At 39.1% G+C, this 17,372-nt stretch overlaps 1 protein-coding gene and 1 long non-coding RNA gene across 7 annotated transcripts in view; both read left to right on the forward strand.

The window, feature by feature from the left end:
* The window catches only part of SECISBP2 (SECIS binding protein 2), a 33,203-nt gene extending 30,587 nt beyond the window's left edge, over positions 1-2,616 (forward strand). For all 6 annotated transcript variants that reach the window (XM_070742815.1, XM_070742817.1, XM_070742819.1 and 3 more), the window contains exons 17-18: positions 942-1,140; positions 2,485-2,616. In XM_070742815.1, the coding sequence (XP_070598916.1) occupies positions 942-1,140; positions 2,485-2,594 (309 nt within the window). In that variant the 3' untranslated portion in view covers positions 2,595-2,616. The remainder of the gene's footprint in view (positions 1-941; positions 1,141-2,484) is intronic.
* Positions 2,617-7,127: 4,511 nt separating this feature from the next.
* On the forward strand, positions 7,128-11,826 carry LOC139162447 (uncharacterized). Its single transcript, XR_011558332.1, has 2 exons — positions 7,128-7,207; positions 11,513-11,826. It is a non-coding gene; the product is annotated as an uncharacterized lncRNA (long non-coding RNA).
* The last annotated feature ends 5,546 nt before the right edge of the window (positions 11,827-17,372 follow it).

Genomic DNA, 17,372 nt, shown 5'->3' on the forward strand with positions numbered 1-17,372 from the left:
TCTTTTGCTGCCTAGTTTAACTTTAGATTCCTAGATGCACTTAGCACAAATAGCACTTAGAATTATACACCGCTTTACAGAGCTTTACAACCCTCTCTAAGCAGTTTACAGAGTCAGCACATTGTCCCCAACAATTTGGGTCCTCATTTTACTCGCCTCGGAAGGATTGAAGACTGAGTCAATCTTGAGCCTGCATACTGCCGAAGTAGCCTGCATACTGCACACTAATCACTGCCCCCCCCCCGGTAGATGATCAACGTATTAAAATTATTAGTATGATAAGTTTCCCTACATTCTTATAAATAAGATCCTAGTGGTAAATACTGTGAAAGTTACTTATGAATCAAGAAGTGAAGAATTCCCAAGATGGACTTTACCTGGAACAAAAAATAAGAAAATTGGTCTTATTTATCTGTGCAGTTCATGGAAGCCCAGTTCATGGAAGTAGAGTTTGTTTTCACATGCAATTATGATCTTGGCCACAGAGATGTACAGAGGAACTATAATATGAAAATAATTTTTACATAGGTATCATCACTGCAGTTTTGTTCAACATTTTTTTGTTTCAGTGTGCTATGCTTGTAGATTCTGATTGCTGGCAAATTTTACATAATGTTACTACATATTCTCTATTACACAATATTCAGTAGGCAGTTCAAGCGCTTTAATTTCCTGTGTGTTTTATTATTTTATTAAGTGCTATTTTCCAAAATCATTTTTGTAATCCCTTGTGTTTGGTGTTTTAGTCTTTTTTTTTAAAAAAAAAAACAACCCTTGATTTCCACATACCATTGAACTTGGGAACATATGTCATCTTGATACTGTTGAGGTATTTATTCCCCAAATATGGAACTATGCTATTTCGGGATAATCAGTAATATTTGGATGAGAAAGTTCTAAAATTAATGTTAAATGCAAAATGCCCAATTCTTATACATTAGGATTACTTTCACAAAATGGTGGAATTGACAATGGAAGCAAGGCTGGCGTACAAGGAGATGATTTCAACTTTAGAAAAGGAGTCAACTGAAGAAGTAAAACAAAGTGACTGTACACTTGAAACCCACCAGAAAGAGAATTGTGCACTAGATAATGGCATAGTGCCCCTTCAAGAATCTGAAGAGGATTCCCCAAATTACAGTGAGTTTTCAGGGCCTTTGTTTAAAATACGTAAATTGTTTTTGGTTCATCTGCATATTTTCATCTTTAAGGTAAGCAGTTTTTATGATAGCAGAGATACCACAATTCAGTGATTACAAAATGTTCTGGATGACTCGAGAATGTTCTGTTCCCCTGCCACAAGTATGCCATCCATGGAGTAACTCAAATTTTTCAAAAGTAAATTTATTAAACCAGAAACTTCAGACGTTGAGTTCCAGGGGAACCGAATATTCTGGAATATTCTTCAATTGCAGATTTGCACGTTTCTTTGTTGTAGCTGAATATGTCATTTAATTCTTCAAATCTTGATCATGCTAATCTTGGTTTGTTAATCCTTGCTGCAGTCTGTGTTTCAGTCTTTAGAGTGTCAGAGACTGCCTTTAAACAAAGTCTTAACCTGAGAGTTATATTATAGCAGAATAACTAAAATAGCATAATACCCAAAAATAAATACAGGTAATCCTTGAAGTACAACAGGCTACTTAATGAACATTTGAAATTACAACACAAACCTCAAAAGTTAAATACAAATTGGTTACAAAGTTATAAATTCTGCAGTGCCCCCACTGTCATTCACATTTGTTATTGACCGCAGTGGTGCTGCAGCATATCCACTCACCTATTTCCCTCCATTCTGCCCAGTCAGATTCTCAGTGGTGCTGGGCCTCCTTTGCCAACATACTGGTACCATACACTCTTCCCCAGCTCCCGTCACCATTCGCTTGCCTTTTGATAAGCTCAGGAAGTCAACTTACCGCCGCTACCGATGCTAATGCCCGTGCAGCTCTGGGTGACCAGTGAATGTGCATGCACATCGAAGTGAGATTTGGCTTCTGCGCATGCGCAGGAAGCAAAATTTTGTGAGAGGATGCAAAAAAACCACCAAAACCTCCTGCGCAGTCACCCATCTTCTTGTGAAATTTGCTTCATGCACAGAAGCCAAATTCGCTCCAATGCGTGCTGCACACGCCCGGCGGTCACCCAGAGATGAGCGTATATCAGCACCAATAGCGGGAGTAAGTTGCAACCCCCGCGTGATTACGCTAGTTTTAATGCTGGCACCCCTAAGAAATCATACTGATTTACGGTGGCTGGAGAGGAAAGGCTTGCAAGATATCAAAATAGGCACGATTTCTTAGCTTTACACCACTCTTACACTGGTGGAGCAAAGAAGAAGTCCCACCTCTTTTGCTTCCATGGCAATCCTTTCCTCCCCAGCCAGGGTAGATAACTACTGATTTATTCTGATTGTTAACTGTTGTTCATATGTCTTTGCCCAGAGGAAGATCTTTTAATGTTTTGATTGTTTTTTTGCACCTCTAGTTAAGATCTGGAAGCAAAAGCTTGAAGAGGAGTATAATCCCTACATCCTGGAGCTGGAAAAACTCTCAACCACTGACATGTTGCCTTTGGGTGTTGAGGAGCCTCAGTAAATCAAGACTACCTTCTTTGGCATTATTGACTTTTACTTTATGTGTGTGTCTGAGTGTATATAGACTTGTAAATAGTGAGTTACTTAAATTCAATTATCTGTCCTATAGGATAGAAAACCCACAGTTTAATTTCTGAGATAATTTAATGCCAAAGAATTCAGAGCTGTTCAATAACGTCCCTCTGAGGGCGCTTCAGTGAAAGCGCTTGGCTCATGCAAATGGAATACAGAACCAGAAAGGAATTGAATCAGGCTAATATGTATTTTCATATAGCAATACCATAGAGAAAGCACCTTTAGCATAATGCCAGATCTCTGCTCCGTATAAGCACAGTCTCTAATCACTGTTCACATAATTTCCTATAATTATATCACTGGATTGATACAAATGTGCTACATTGTGCTTGTAAGTGGTTTCTTTTTCTCTTTATGATAGAGAAAACAACTGCATAAAATAATATGAAATGAAAAAAATAAGGGAACACCATTGATTTTCTCGGGGACATTATTGTAAATATATATATAAAATATACTAATATATAAATAATGATTCCATTTGGATACATGCAAATTAACAAAACAAAAAAGCAATACTGTCAGCTGGTTTATTTGTGATGGAACAGTTTGGTGTAGGTTATGGGTGTATCATTAAAAGATGATACGATGCAAAGTGGAATTATTAAATACATAGAGAATAATCATTAATTTATTGGTACTGTATTTTCCTATTGGAACTGACAGATATTTGTTGCAAATATCCTGAATGGGGTCCTCTCAGCTGTCAACAGTTTATTAAATATTGGTGGTAGATTATAGTCATGTGAGGCATGGTGGCCTAGCAGTGAAGATGCTCACCTCCCAATCCTTATAATAGTGTCAGATATTTCCTAGGGCACAAAGAAAAAAAAAATCTCCTGTAAATGTGGTTTTAGAAAGGGCATCCAACCAATAAAATGCTCAGCTTCTTTTACCCAACTGTATCCCAAATTAAGGGGTTACAGGGTCATAAAAGGGAGCTTAGTGGTAGGTTATAGTTATATAGAAAATATTCACCATAAGAATATTTTTTGCATACAAACTCATTTCTCTGTTAATGGCTGTCTTGAGAAAGCTAGCAGGATTCCGTGGTGCAGAAAGTGGCAGCAGTGCAGGACGAGAAGCAGGCAATGTGAAATGACTTGAGTTTATGAATTATATTATAACCTTTCCTATGGTTCTGCTAAAGGTGCAGTTTAACCCATCAAAGAAAACAATGTGAAGGGTCATTGTGTCCTAGGACAGCAGTCCTCAACTTTGGCTTGGCGCCCCAGCAGTGGGGAGAAGAGACAGTTCCCAGTGAGTGGCAGGTGAGCACGCATGAGTGCATGCAGCTCCATCTGTGTGAGTGGCTGCCACTTGCGCGAAGGGAGCTTCCAGCACATGCACATGCTCACCTGCCACTTGTTTGGCCCAGTTCCAAACAGGAAAGGCCCAGTAATGGGCTGCAGCCCAGGGGTTGGAGACCCCTATCCTAGGATGGTTTTTTTTAAAAAAATATTCCAGTCCTTTGTATTAACTTTTCAGAACCCAAATAAATTTACAAGATGAAGAGAGGTTGACCTGATCTATCAGCATTGTTTTTTCCTCCAATGGACCTAGAGGTCTTGTTTCAGCCAGAAGGACCAACTTGTGTGCGAGTTGGACACCCCTGCTCAGACTGTTTAGCCATTCTTATTTTTACCAGAGGGGATATGGAGGATTATTTCATTTTGGACCACTTTATGCTAAACTTTCCAACATTTCTGTGTCTTGAGACAACTGACTAATTTTACAACTACTGTATAAAACAATATTTTTTTTGGTAGTCTCTTATATTACAAAAGACTTTTGCACTAAAATAACTTCAGGTATTTTATTGTTGATCTTACTGGACAGAGAAAATGCTGCTTTTCTTGTGTACTTCTTTGTGTGCCTTTTTAAAAGCATGGAAATTTTCATTGTAATTTCCATAACATTCCAGTCACACTTGCAATTTACTAACTTGGGTGTTTTTCCCAGTGCTCTGCTTTTCAAATGCTATTTGCTCCTTTATTATGTATCAATAAGAACTGGTAAGGGAATTTGGTTAAAGTTTGAATGTCTTCCTCTGCCTTTACCTGCATAAAACGCAAGTGCTTGATTCAACAAAAATGGATACAATAAAAACCTTACTTCTTTATTATCAATGCTAGGGTTTGGGGCCAAGTTGCCTTTTGCCAAGGAATGCACTTTTTAAAGAATGGTGGGGCTTTTTCATTGTTCATCAAATTTTGAAAACAAAAAACTTTTAAAAGTTGAAAGGGTAACAGTTTTTTGTTTTAATGTACCTGAAACAGCATCACTAATTTTGAACAATTGTTGTTGGAAGATGTTCTGGTGGATGCAGAAAAAGAGAATTGCAGGTAGTCTTAAGCTACCTCGATCTATAATAAAATACCTTAAAGTCACTGCTGTGTGTTATAACACTGGAGATAGCATGATAGCTCAGACTCTTATTATTTGCAATATCTTTCTAGTCAACAATTCTTTATACATTTCCTAGCAAATGAAAGTTTTCAAGAAGATGTGAATTTTCACTGGGTTCTCTCTGTATTGAAATATGTAGTTTTAAAAATGGAATGGGAAAAACGGGAAAACCCTTCATCTAAAGGTCCAGCATGGGTCGAGCAAGTATGCCTCAATGACTTGATAAGATTACTGATGATTACTGATTACTGATGATTGGAAATGTTGTAATTTACCTTGCAGCATCACTATGAATTTCTGCATATTCCACAAGAATTCTGTGAATTTTGCTAACATAAATTTGAAACCCAGGGAAGCAGATTCCAATTGGATGACTTGATACATAGTAGATGACTTGATACATGGTAGAAGACTGATGGCACAATACGTTTTTGCTAGTCAGGCTCCATCTTCACCTTTAGGTATAGTGTAGTTGTCGCAGTTAAATACACACACACACACACTGCTCAAAAAAATAAAGGGAACACTTAAAAAACAATATAACTTCAAGTAAATCAAACTGTCCACTTAGGAAGCAACACTGATTGACAATTTCACATGCTGTTGTGCAAATGGAATAGTTGTGCAAATGAAATATTCAATGAGAACATTTCATTCATTCAGATCTAGGATGTGTTATTTCAGTGTTCTTTATTTTTTTGAGCAATATATATATTTATTTTTTTTAAACCCTATTTTTCTATTACCCGATTCAGCAGACCAACCATTTTTAGGCTTCAAAATGACAATGTTATGGCTAAAAAAATTCATTTGAAAAAAATATTTGAATTTTTCAGGAGTATTTGCAGGCGTAATCCATTTTCCTCCAAAGATCCCGCAATTGAGTAACCAGACTAAAGAGAATGAATCTACCTTGCCTGAATTATATTGTCTTAATAAATGTATGTTGCAATGTGATTTCATGTACTAGCCCAGCTGGCATTGTTCTTTTGAATAGGTAAATGCCGAAGTCATCGGTCATGGGATTCGATAAGTATCAGGTAATGCGGTTGTGCACATCTTGTAACATCCTTTTTTTCTTGGCATGGAGATATTTGCAGAGTACCTGATGGCAGCACTTCAGTACACACTGTTCACATTAGCTGATAAAGCAACAAGCTAGTTCCACTGCTGTCTTTTACTCTAGATTGATTGGCACACAGGTCATACGTGAGCTAATTCAGTGTCAGGGTATCATTTCTTTTTCAACACTTTTAGCCTCCTGCGCTGTGCCACTTTGGTTGCAACTGTCCTAAATAAATACAAACCAGAAAAAGCCTTTTAATTCTAATGAGTCAATATACAGTAATACATGTAATACCTTGTCCCTGAGCTTGCTGATCATAAATTGTACTTTCTACAGGGACTTAAGACTTTGCACGCTCATCTCAACTTCTCAATTTCAATTCAGTCTTTATTGTAGTCACGGACCAGCACAACAATCTCAATAAACTGACAAGAGTGCAATTCATAAAAGTGCACTTTGAACTACTACAGTCATATTAGACTGCTGTGGATCCTTTGAATTGGCTCTGGGAGCATTCTGGAATAAGGATTTTGTGGTGAAAGTGAGCTAACAATACCAGGTTTCTTCAGTGCATTTGCTGCTTTTGGCAATGTGAATACAGTAGAGTGCCAACGGAGTGACTCATGAAAGTACAAGATCACCCCGATATGTAAAAACATCCAAACCATCTCTAGCAATTGCCAAATGTGGCAATTGAGAAAAGTTGCAGGTTGATTTGCTGGGTTTCAAACCAATTAATATGAATTTAGAAATGGTAACTGACCAGCCCAAGACTTCCCAAATAATATTGTAAAGTACTTTGTGACTTGCGGTGTTCTTGTTTTGTGGCCAAAATGGTAACAGATCTGCACAAGCTAAGTCAGTTTGGCCAATTTCTTCTAGGCACCCTGAAAAAATAAAATGTTCTTCCTTCATCTAAACAAAATGAAAATTCACCTGCCCGAATGTAACACCTACTAATGTGTTTTTCCAATTTTCCAACAGTTTCTCATGCTCGCCAATAACACTTCTCCAGCTAGCAAACTCTCTTGACCAGGTCTCTCGATGGTTGCTACCTAAAAATAGTAAGCAACGGGAGGGAGAGATTTGGGTTAGGTAACATTCAAATATAATGGGTTTTTTTTATGTTTTTTAAATTTATTAGATTTGTTGTGAATTGTCTTATTGTATGCTGTGAGCCGCCCCGAGTCTACGGAGAGGGGCGGCATACAAATCTAATAAATAAACAAATAAATATTGTTATTTTTTTAAAATTGTATGTTCCCTTATCAAGATTTAGAGGTAAGCATGTGATGCTATGAGAACATTTACATAGTTCAAATCATGGCAAGGGTATTACTTATTTTGTAAGCTTTATTTAGATAAAAGGGAGTTACCAAAAAGCAGCTTAGTATATTGTGCAATAACATTGACAGGAAATATTTCTGGTTGGAGCACAGGCACCCAGACTTGCTCATTTCAGCATTTCTGCTACGTGTTAAATTATCGAGAGGCTGCCAAGTTTTCTTCCACTCCGGCTGCATCCTTTAACCACAACTGATAATTTTGCAGAGATGCCAATTTGCTCGCGTTGGAACAAGTCAGCATTCTTGATACCATAAATCTCTGTATTCCCACTAGGTCCCCTTTTAGTTACCTTAAATGTGCAGTCAAGCTGGCTTATTAGGTTTGGTCAGCTCGGGACTTTCTGTCTCGGGGCTCTCTGGTTTGAGAGTTGTGTGTGACATCTTGAAATCTGAAAAAAAGTCACTGTCCAATAGAGACCCCCCATTACCTTCCACTGTGATAGAAGAGGTAGAGGCTTTGCTCCCAGATTCTGAGATCAGCAGGCAAGTGTATTCTGAATCCTGTGCTATAGCATCTTTCACCCAGCTTAAAAGATGCACTCGCCCATTAGACAGCAGGTGGGTTTGCTCATATGCAGAGGTTGCCATTTTTTGCCCATTTTTTTTCCATATAAAATGTGCGTCTCTGGATGCTGTGGAAAAGTGGTCGGTCATACAAACAGGACAAGCACAAAGTCAAAGACATTACAAAGTATCCCTGGAACAGGATACTCTAATAACACATTTTTGTATCTGCTAGAAATCCTGAGATCTTCCAAGCGAAATTTAGTGGGAAAATTGGTAAAAGAAAAACTATTTCCCAGTTATTTTGGTGATTAACTGAAATGCCCTTGCCCTTGTCTCCCTTCACCCACCTACATGTCATATAACCCCATTGCCATGATTTCTGGGTTCATTATCTTCTAGATTTCTTAAAAACAGATTTGAAAGGCTAGAATTAGGGACAAAAACCCATTTTATTAACTATAACTGGAAAGTATCCCCCCCACAACCAATTGTTCCATAAATTGACAGGAGCCACCATCCAAAAGATATAATGTGATGGTGCTTCCCCTAGCACTCAACACATTTCCCATTATCATCTGAAGATGTCAGTTTAGCTGTAAGTATTCTTTTTCCAAGATGATTTCTCTACCCTTCAATAGAGATTATGTATATGATGTATATGTATATCCTACCTTTAATCCAAGAGCTCAACATAGAATAGGGTACAAACAAATGCACTTTCAATCCAGCCTTTCTCCAACAGCGCAAGGAGAAAGACTTATGTATAGTAGAATGAGCACAAAAACCAAATCTAGAAATGACAAATTCTAGAAATGACAGATTGGACCCTTACAATTGCTCCAAAAAGTACTACCACGTCATCCTTTTAGTATGTTTAATTTTGTCTTTGAGTTAATTTCTTTTGTCCTGGGACCATACACTACATGGTTTGGGACCAGATTATTTACAGGACCATCTTCTGCCTCACACTTACCAGCGACTGATAAGAGCCCACAGACTTGGCGTCCTCCAGGTCCCATCAGCCAAGCAGTGCTGACTAGCATCAACATGGGGAAGGGCCTTCTCGGTGGCGGCTCTGGCTCTCTGGATTTGCACCACCCCCACTCTTTAAAACATGGCCTTGCCAGCAGGCCTGGGTTGTTGAGCAACAGCACTCTGCTCTGTCCAGAAGTGATGAATGATAGATATATGGATATCTTTTAATATTGGGGTTTAAATTATTGTATACTGTTTTATTGTTGTAAGTTGCCCAATGTCCGTCTGGAGATGGGCAGCTTATAAATCGAATAAATTTGTTAAATATGATCCCTGATACTCTATTTTTTTTATTAAAAAAAATCAGATTGACTCTTGCTCATAGAAAAATTAACAAATGCTTGCTCCAAAACATACTGTATTTACATTGGATGAGTCCCTCCCAATTTAATATGTCATATTAAATTGATCTCACAATTTGCTATTGAAGGCACTGATATAATGCTCTAATCACACTTGGCCAATAAGATTCTATTCCATTCCATTCCATTCTGACATCAGGTTGAAATTCTTTCCTATTTTTCCAGCATTTTGGGAGAGGTTTGCACGTAAGCTTTGAGAATTGAAGAAAGGAATTCATGTTGGAGGCAAACCATTGCCTTGCGATTTCAAACATCACAATCTCAGGTTATGTTTCCAAACTGTCAGTGCTCTTGGGAGCCATTGAAAAACATTTCATTCCTACAACCCCTTTCTCAAACAGGCTACCTCAAAGAAATAAATGTCTTCTGATCTGGCCTACAGGTAACTTCTGCAGCTGACACCCTTCTGATAGCTTCCCAAGCAGGACCTTGGGGTGTGACTGAAGGTGTGCTAATCAGACAGCTTGCCTTATTTTCCCATGTAAGTTTCAGAGTCCCCAAAACAGGATTCCCCCTTGTTTCAGCACCATCCTATTTCTGTTTTCTCAGTGGCAGCAATGCGCCTTCATTTCAAGTCATGGAGGAGTGGAATTTTCTTTTTTCTTTTACTTTAGACCAGTACTTCTCAATTATTTTCTGTTACCCACCCACCCCCAGGAATAAATAAACATTTTGTGCCCCCTGCCCAACTCTCCGATCTGGGCCCCAATGGAATTTTAGTGTTAATATTTATGACTTTACTTATTATAAGCTGCATGCAATCAGAATCTGCATAGCAAACCAGTCAACGAAGCAGTGGAAGTGATGTGCGGGTGCCTGGAGGCTGTTGGGGCCTGGATGGGTGTCAACAAACTCAAACTCAACCCAGACAAGACGGAGTGGCTGTGGGTCCTGCCTCCCAAGGACAATTCCATCTGTCCGTCCATTACCCTGGGGGGAGAATCATTGACCCCCTCAGAGAGGGTTCGCAACTTGGGCATCCTTGATCCACAGCTCACATTAGAGAAACACCTTTCAGCTGTGGCGAGGGGGGCGTTCGCCCAGGTTCACCTGGTGCACCAGTTGCGACCCTATTTGGACCGGGAGTCACTACTCACAGTCACTCATGCCCTCATCACCTCGAGGCTCGACTACTGTAACGTTCTCTACATGGGGCTACCTTTGAAAAGTGTTTGGAAACTTCAGATCGTGCAGAATGCAGCTGCGAGAGCAAACATGGGCTTTCCCAGATATGCCCATGTTACTCCAACACTCCACAGTCTGCATTGGTTGCCGATCAGTTTCCGGTCACAATTCAAAGTGTTGGTTATGACCTATAAAGCCCTTCATGGCACCAGGCCAGAATATCTCAGGGACCGCCTTCTGCCGCACGAATCCCAGCGACCAGTTAGGTCCCACAGTGGGTCTTCTCCGGGTCCCGTCAACTAAACAATGTTGCTTGGCGGGACCCAGAGGAAGAGCCTTCTCTGTGGCAGCCCCGACCCTCTGGAACCAACTCCCCCCAGAGATTAGAATTGCCCCCACCCTCCTTGCCTTTCGTAAGCTGCTTAAAACCCACCTCTGCCGCCAGGCATGGGGGAACTGAGATACACTTTCCCCCTAGGCCTTCACAATTTTATGTATGGTATCTTTGTATGTATGATTGGTTTTTATATAATGGGTTTTTAACTGTTTTTTAGTATTGGATTTTGTTGTACTGTTTTACTGCTGTTGTTAGCCGCCCCAAGTCTGCGGAGAGGGGCGGCATACAAATCCAATAAATAATAATAATAAATAATGCAAACTATTGGCTGGTGAAGGCTGCACTACTCACTTACCTGGGAGTTAGTCACACTGAACTCAGTGGAGCCTATTTTCAATTAGGGGAGGCAATTGAGAGGGATCACACATATTCCTTGGGGTCACATGTGCCCCCTTTGCATCGCTCGCACCCCTGACCCACTATATGAGAAGCACTATTTTAGATGAAGGGCTAATAAATACCTAATTTTTGATTGCATGAATACATCCCTTACAACAATTAAAAAGAGATTGAGCACAATTAATACTAAAAAAAAAATACTTTGTACTGGTACTTGCAACCATTAACTCTCTCTACTTGCAATTTAATGTATTCCAGATATATTAGCCTGCAACTTCCAATTTTCCTTAACACTCCATAGCTAATGGCCATGGGTTTTGCTATACTGTATTCCTTCTTGCTCCAAATGCTCTATTATCATCCCAGTGCTGAAGAAACCCTCCATCAAGGAACTGAATGACTTCAGACCATCTGTAATTATGAAGACCTTTGAGAGACTAGTGTTGGTATTGTGTTTGAATTTGTTTCCAAGGTATAATTCAACCTTGGCTTAATGGCATTAGTAGAAATGATTTTATAGATGAGGACATTGCAACGAACCATTAAACTGAAACCATTTGGATGTCCTTGAATACTTGCATCATTCATTAAAGGAAAATCAATGTACTTACTTTTCTTCACATTTCAGCGATGCTTGTGGAATTAAAAAAATATTAATGGTTATCAAATGCAGGAATCGCATATCAATTTAAAATATTAAAGTGAGATCTGGAATTATATGCCTGGAATGTGTACAGACCATCCAGATACTGCTTAATAACTCCCAGCAAAAGGAAAGCTTATTAGCATATTTCTTCTAATGTTTACTGGCATATGTATCCCATATTTCCTTTGCAGTTATATATGCTGCATGAAATAGAAAACAGAACGGGGAAAAGGCTTTCAACCTGAGGGCAATAAATTTGCAGAATCTGGAGGCATACACTTTCAATATAAAACAAGCACATTTGCAATTCTTTATGCATTAAATCACTGCTGAATTTAAATACAAAGCTGGTTGTATCTTAAAAGTCTACTAGGGTTCCAGTATTGCACATCAACACCTGAGCCAAGTACAACTTTTCATACTCGAGGAATTCCAGTACAGATATGATTTAAGCTGCACTTTATGTTATAATGCAGAGGCTAACATCTCGCTTTTAAGGCTGCAGGTCTATCTATATTCGTATGAGTCAGGGTTGTTGTTGAATAAACCAAAACGTGATCTGCCATTTTCCTCATAGACAAAAGTTTCACTTCAAAGGTTACGTTCTTCTAGTCCAAGTTCCCATTACTGATGATGAACTATTAATATAAATGATACTGCAAAGCTGCTTATGGAGAAAAAAAAGTAATTTCCATTACAAAACAGAACACTAAATTTCTGTATTGTTCTGAAATGTTGAAGAAAGATCCTGCAACTAAGTTACAGATTCAGAAGCACACTTTAAAGCAGGGATCTCCAACCTTGGCAACTTTAAGACTTGTGGACTTCAACTCTCAGAATTCCTCAGCCAACAAAGTTGAGTTGAAGTCTTAAAGTTGCCAAGGTTGGAGACCCCTGCTTTAAAGCACCATTCACCTTAGAACAAAGTTTGAAATGGTCTGCTAATAATTGTAAGTTCACAATGTTTGATGAAGAAAAACCATTATGCTAGTAAAATCTTCTCAAAACTAAAATGTTTGGGATGCAGAGTTCAATAACTGTTGTTAGTTCAATTTACAACAGACGATATTGCTAGAGTTAATCTAGTTTCAGTTGGATCAAGTCTCACTTAAGGTGGAAAAAATAATAATATTGAGAATGGAAATCAACATGAGAGATAGGAATGGAATCAGGGCAAAAGCACAAGGTAAATGCAAAAAAAAAAATTAAAGAGATTAAATCATTTTTTGGGTATACATTCAATCATCCTGATGGAAGAATACTCATTCCAACCTGGAAATGTGAAAATTTAAGGAAGACTAACCAAAGATTTTTCATTGTGACAATATATGTGTCTTAACTTCTCAGTATGTCACTGTATATCTCACATTTGCTGGTGTAGCAAACAGCACTTTCTAGAAAATATGCTTAGGACTACCGTATCCCTAAATAGATTTTAAGAAAACCAAAAAGATTTTTTTTTAAAAAAAAATTAGTGTTCTCAGACTAAAATGGCTCCAGGAAAGACACAATGAAAAAGGAAATCTAAAAGATATCCTTCACCATAGTAACATTTAATGCAGCTGCGAGAGCAATCATGGGCTTCCCAAGATATGCCCATGTTACACCAACACTCCGCAGTCTGCATTGGTTGCCGATCAGTTTCCGGTCACAATTCAAAGTGTTGGTTATGACCTATAAAGCCCTTCATGGCATCGGACCAGAATACCTCCGGGACCGCCTTCTGCCACACGAATCCCAGCGACCGGTTAGGTCCCACAGAGTTGGCCTTCTCCGGGTCCCGTCGACTAAACAATGTCGTTTGGCGGGACCCAGGAGAAGAGCCTTCTCTGTGGCGGCCCCGACCCTCTGGAACCAGCTCCCCCCGGAGATTAGAACTGCCCCCACCCTCCTTGCCTTTCGTAAAGTTCTTAAGATCCATCTCTACCGTCAGGCATGGGGGAACTGACACATCTCCCCCGGGCCTATACAGTTTATACATGGAATGTTTGTGTGTTTGTTTGCTTTTAATAATGGGGTTTTTAGTGTTTTTTAAATTATTAGATTTGTTCTTACATTGTTCTTGTTATTGTTGTGAGCCGCCCCGAGTCTACGGAGAGGGGCGGCATACAAATCTAATAAATAGATAGATAGATAGATAGATAGATAGATAGATAGATAGATAGATAAAAATAAATAAATAAATAAATAAATAAATAAATAAATAAAGATATGGCATTATTTTTCACATTTTTGAACGGTACATCTCCATCAGAGAGGGACTCTCATAAGGCTGTCAGCTGAACCACTCTGAAGGAAAGAAAAAATCTGTAACCCTTTGAAATTTTAAAGTCCTTTTCATACAACAGGACTATTTGCTGTGCCTTCTAATTTCTACTCTGGGCACATGGGAAGCAGGGCAGCAATTATTCAGGGATGTCCAAGGAGATTATAGAAAAAAACAAGATGGTTGCCAAGATGGCTCCTACTGTTTTTATGTGTGACACATGATACACATAAAAAAAAATAACAAGTGGAGCTTTGATTATGTCATTATGGCCATCATCTTGGCATTTTTGACTCTGCCCACCCATTCCTGAACCCCAAATAAAGGTTCTCTTCCTATTATCCCACAAGATATAAACTGGCATGATTCAGAAATTGTAACTGCTTAATTGGTCTAGAACAGTGTTTTTCAACTAGTGTGCCGTGAGACATGGTCAGGTGTGCCGCGAAGCTCAGAGAGAGAAAGAAAGCAAGAGAGAGAGAGAAAGAAAGAGAACAAGAGAGAGAGAAAGCAAGCAAGAGAGAGAGAAAGAGAACAAGAGAAAGAAAGCAAGAGAGCAAGACAGAGAAAGAGAAAAAGAAAGCAAGAGAGAGAAAGAAAGAGAGGGAGGGAAGGAGAGAAAGAGAGCAAAAAAGAGAGGAAGGAAGAGAAAGAAAGAGGGATGGAGAGAGAGAAAGAGGAAGGGAGAGAAAGAGGGAGAGAGAAATAGAGCGAAAGGGAGGAAGAGAGAGAGAGAGAATTTTTTTGTCCAAACTTCCCCCCCCCCCCCGCTCAATGTACCCCAGGGGTTCGTAAATGTAAAAAATGTGCCATGGCTCAAAAAAGGTTGAAAATCACTGGTCTAGAAGACAGTAATTAAAGATTATGCTCCAGGAGAAGAAAAAGTTGGGTCGTTTTTAGGAAAGATTGTGGTGAGGAAAATTGTCTTGGGTCCCACATATGGATTGGGCCTCACCCAGAATATGGTTGAATTTTTAAAGCAGTCAAATGGATTTAGCCGTTTCCTTCAAGACACTACATCAATTAAGGTAAAATTCTAGTAATTATTTCAGTACTTTGGATTTCCCAACATACTTCGGTTTTCAGTGGATAAAACAATAGAAAGAAAATCAACTTATTTCATGTTACCTTCAATATACCTATTAAAGAAGAGATCTGATGGCAAATTAATTTCAAGTGTTTGTTTTAAAGAAACAGAAAAAATAAAGAAACATCTCTAGTGAAACAGTATAGGAGATAATGATTTAAAATCCTTGGTTCAGTAAAGATTGATTGATTGGTTGGTTGATTGGATTTGTATGCCATCCATTTCCCTTATAATGACATGGTTAGTTAGTTAAGTCCCTACAATCTTCAAAACTGAGATGAAAAGACTGTTTTAAACCAGGTTCATAAAGCTCTCAAAATAATCAAAAAGCACAGGCTGGAAGAGAAGAGAGGACATATTCCTTGAGATATTTTGACATATGCTGGCATGAGAAGTAAATGATGTTTAGGCTACAAACTTCCTATTCCTGAGTCTCTCAGCCTTAGAAACTCCCTAATAAAAAGACAGCAGATAGAGAAAAAACAGCCACCTATGATTCAGCACATTTGATGACTATGGGGAAGTCAGTGATACACCAAATCATCTGAAAATTAATCATAGCAGGAGGCTCTACACCCAACATTAACTTGAGAGATAACCAAGAACATTTAGCAATCCTTATAAACTCAACTCCCACCATCCCAGATATATTTTTTTAAAGAGTGACCTACAATCAAGAGTTTAATTTTCTCGGAATCAAGTCTATCTATGATTCCCAATTCACAGTTTTTCAATTTGACATCATGATTCTGAATGGGACTGAATCCGTTTTGGGCCAACTGATAGGTTTGAAATATTTAAAAACTGCCATAAGGTCAGTTACAAATTAAGGTGTGGAAATGCTCACTCATTGAACAATCGGGGTGGTTAGCTTTAAGGCTTCCATCTTCTCAAACGCCAAATTGAATCAGCTAAAAGAATAAGAACTTGAATACAAGAAAGAAATGTAACTTGAGTGTCAGAACACATGTTTGGTTCCATTTTTCTCCCCTTTCACTCAAGAGCTGATCTTTTCTTTCTTTCCTTCCTTTTCTGCCTTTCCTTCCTTCCTTCCTCTCTCTCCCTATTTATTTATTTATTTATTTATTTATTTATTTATTTATTTATTTATTTATTTATTTATTTATTTATTTATTTATTGGATTTGTATGCCGCCCCTCTTTGTAGACTCGGGGCGGCTAACAACAGTAATAAAAACAGCATGTAAATCCAATACTAAAACAGCTTTAAAAAACCTTATTGTAAAACCAAACATACAAACAAACAAACAAACATACCATGCATAAATTGTAAAGGCCTAGGGGGAAAGAATATCTCAGTTCCCCCATGCCTGACGGCAGAAGTGGGTTTTAAGGAGCTTATGAAAGGCGAGGAGGGTGGGGGCAATTCTAATCTCCGGGGGGAGTTGGTTCCAGAGAGCCGGGGCCGCCACAGAGAAGGCTCTTCCCCTGGACACACATACACACACAAACCTCCTCATCCTCTACTTGGGCTTTCCTCAAATATTTTCTAATTATCCATCTGCTTCATCCTTTCATGTTTGAACAACCTCTTATCCTTACTCCCAAGCATTAGACATGTCACTCTTCATCATCCATAGTTCCTCTGGCCTCCATAGCTCATCAGGGAGTAGTACTGAGATCTGTTCTTCACTTTAAAGTGTTGGGGATAAAAAGTGCAGAATAAAGTGTTTTGAATGCAAAGAGTCTAGAGCAGTGATGGCGAACCTTTATTTCCTTGGGTGCCAAAAGAGCGTGGGTGCACACTATTGTGCATGCATGAGTGCCCATACCCATAATTCAATGCCTGGGGAAGGTGAAAACAGCTTCCTCCATCCCCTGGAGCAGCGGTCCCCAAACTACGGCCCGTGGGCCACATGCGGCCCACTGAGGCCATTTATCCGGCCCGCCGGTGAGTGATGAGCACAGGGAAAAGAGAGAGAGAAAGAAAGAAAAGGGAAAGAGAGGGAGGGAAGGAGGAGAGGAATGAAGGAGGGAAGGAAGGAGAAACGGAGGGAACAAGGAAGGAAGGAAGGAAGGAAGGAAGGAAGGAAGGAAGGAAGGAAGGAAGGAAGGAAGGAAGGAAGGAAGGATGAAATGAATGGAGGGATAGAGGAAGG

This window comes from Erythrolamprus reginae, chromosome 2, assembly GCF_031021105.1.
Source record: "Erythrolamprus reginae isolate rEryReg1 chromosome 2, rEryReg1.hap1, whole genome shotgun sequence".
Lineage (NCBI taxonomy): Eukaryota > Metazoa > Chordata > Lepidosauria > Squamata > Dipsadidae > Erythrolamprus > Erythrolamprus reginae.